Source organism: Entamoeba nuttalli (assembly GCF_000257125.1).
Source record: "Entamoeba nuttalli P19 unplaced genomic scaffold asmbl_5138, whole genome shotgun sequence".
Lineage (NCBI taxonomy): Eukaryota > Evosea > Mastigamoebida > Endamoebidae > Entamoeba > Entamoeba nuttalli.
In genome coordinates this window covers 1-2,708 of record NW_008577264.1, presented here as the reverse complement: position 1 = coordinate 2,708, position 2,708 = coordinate 1, and the positions used below count along the sequence as shown (strand labels likewise).

Here is a 2,708-nt window from a genome sequence, read left to right as displayed (position 1 = left end):
GATTTGGAAGTACAACTGGATTTGGACAAACAAATAATCAACAAGGAGGGTTTGGATCGTTTGGACAAACTGGTAATACACAAACAAGCGGGTTTGGATCGTTTGGACAAACCAATCAACAATCAAACGGATTTGGTGGATTTGGCTCACTTGGAAATTCAACAGGATTTGGACAAATTGGTAATACACAAACAACTGGGTTTGGTGGATTTGGACAAAACAATACTCAGCAATCAAATGGGTTTGGTGGATTCGGATCATTTGGACAAACCAATCAACAATCAAATGGGTTTGGTGGATTTGGTTCACTTGGAAATTCAACAGGATTTGGACAAATTGGTAATACACAAACAACTGGGTTTGGTGGATTTGGACAAAGTAATAATCAACAAGGAGGGTTTGGATCATTTGGACAAACCAATCAACAATCAAATGGGTTTGGTGGATTTGGTTCACTTGGAAATTCAACAGGATTTGGACAAACAAATTCATTAACAGGATTAGGGACATTTGGTAAACTAGGACTAAACCAAACAAATAACCAAGGAAACTCATTTGGAGGATTTGGAAATAATACTTCTTTTGGTAATACAAATATCTCAAATTTTGGAAGTTCTACTACTAATCTGTTTGCATCAACCAATGGAATTGGTTCATTATCAACAGGAAATATTAACGGAAATTCTTTCCAGTCATCCCAACAACAAGGATTAACGCAACAACAAACATCAGCAATTATTGCTGATATGGCACAAAAACAACTTAATGAAAAACAAAAGAAAGAAGATAAAGAAAAGAAAGAAAAAACAAAAGTTAAACACCCAGAAGTTCATAAAAAAACTGTAGTAATGATGTATCAGTCTTTAATACGAGACTTAAATATGACAAATGAAGAAAATAAAAATACTAAAGAAGAGGATAATAAAAGTAATACAAATGAACCAACGCAACCTGTTGAAATGAGGAAAAGTTCAATACCTATTTTTTCTAAGGCACCTGTTATGAATAAAAGTGGATATTTTATGGTTCCATCAATTTCAGAATTAAGAGAATTAGAAGAAGATAAATTAAATAATATTAAGTCATTAACAATTGGAAAAAGTAACATAGGTAAAATTGAATGGAAAGATGTTGATGTTAGGAATATTAATTTTGATATAAATGTTATTATTAATGAAAAGAATATTGAAGTATATCCTGACGGAACATTGAAACCAGCTGAAGGAGAAAAATTAAATAAACCTGCAACCATTACATATTTTGGAGGATTAAATGAAATGGGTGATAAAGAACTTGACTCTTTTGTTAAAAAACATTACCCTTATGTTACTAGTTACACAAGAGATGATAGTACAAAAGAAGTCACTATCGAAGTTGATCATTTCTAAAATAACATATACCATTAATTCAGAATTATATTTGTTGATTATTGTTTAATCAGTTTTTTAATATTTCTTTTATTTATTTGCTTCTTAAATCTACTTTTTCTATTTTTCAAACTACAAACATCTTATCACCTTCACAGTTATTTCTAACAAATAGAACAATAATCATATTGTCAATATAGTTGTATGTGTTAACATAAATAAAATATAACAAACTCATCAATTATTAGTGTTTCCTAAACCATTAGTACAATGGTAGTCATTTAAAACTAATAAAACATTTAAACTATATGAATTAATACAATCAATAATCTAATCATTTAGAGAGAATGCATAACAATTATTAATATGGAAATAACAAAACAAGACATAAAATATATGTAAGTACTGATTTAAATGATAGAAAAAGAAATAAATTTGATTTGATATTAGTTTAAATGGTCAAGTGTTTATCAAAAAAAAACTAACAGTAAAAACCAATAAGATTCAAATAAATATCTTTAGTTGAATAAAAATAGATTTAAATAGTTGTTATTTTAATCTCTTCTCCTTTAATATCTCTCAATAAATTCAATTATATTCTTCACTTTTAATATTCTTTTTTTTCATTTACCTATCTGATTCTAAAATCTTTATTCTCTTTTTATACATCATTCTTAATATTCTGAAATAATACACTTCACTTTAGAACTATTATTAAAAGTATTTTATTACTTTGCACAATGAATAAAATGATATTATTTAGAGTTTTCATAAACTGCATATCAGCATTTACATTATAATAATATCTCATTATGAACATACATTTTTTACTGTCAATAACTTCTAATGTTTTTTAATTATATTAAACAAAATCAATATTCTTACATATATTAATCATTATGGATTTAGCAAATCAAAATAGTAAACCAATTTATTGGTTTTTATTATGTTCTTTATTCAAACAAATATTATCTTTGTTATTTTTATCTTCTTCATATTCTTCACTAAATATTATATACTCTATTTTTTAAGATAACTTTTAACTTTAAGACAAACACATGAACGTTTCTTATTACCATATGTTTTTTTTTAAATGTTTCCATTTCTATATCTTTGTTTCAATTATTTTTATATCTTCTAGTATATTATTCTTTATTTCTGAAATATATTTGTTTTATTGATAAGTTAAATAAGAATGTATAAAGATAAATTAATAAAAATAATTTTAAAAAGAAAATAATAAAAATAGGTTATAATAGTTATAATAATAACATTTTTATAATTCAAATAAATTTCCATAATTCTATTCAATTAATATTTTTAATTGAATAAGAAAAAAAA

At 25.3% G+C, this 2,708-nt stretch overlaps 1 protein-coding gene across 1 annotated transcript in view; it reads left to right on the top strand.

The window, feature by feature from the left end:
• The window catches only part of ENU1_121250 (nucleoporin autopeptidase), a gene marked incomplete at both ends in the record, with an annotated part of 2,145 nt that extends 757 nt beyond the window's left edge, over positions 1–1,388 (top strand). Inside the window, one exon of the mRNA XM_008859829.1 lies at positions 1–1,388. This exon is cut by the window's left edge and continues 757 nt beyond it. Within this exon, the coding sequence (XP_008858051.1) occupies positions 1–1,388 (1,388 nt within the window).
• Between the last annotated feature and the right edge of the window lie 1,320 nt (positions 1,389–2,708).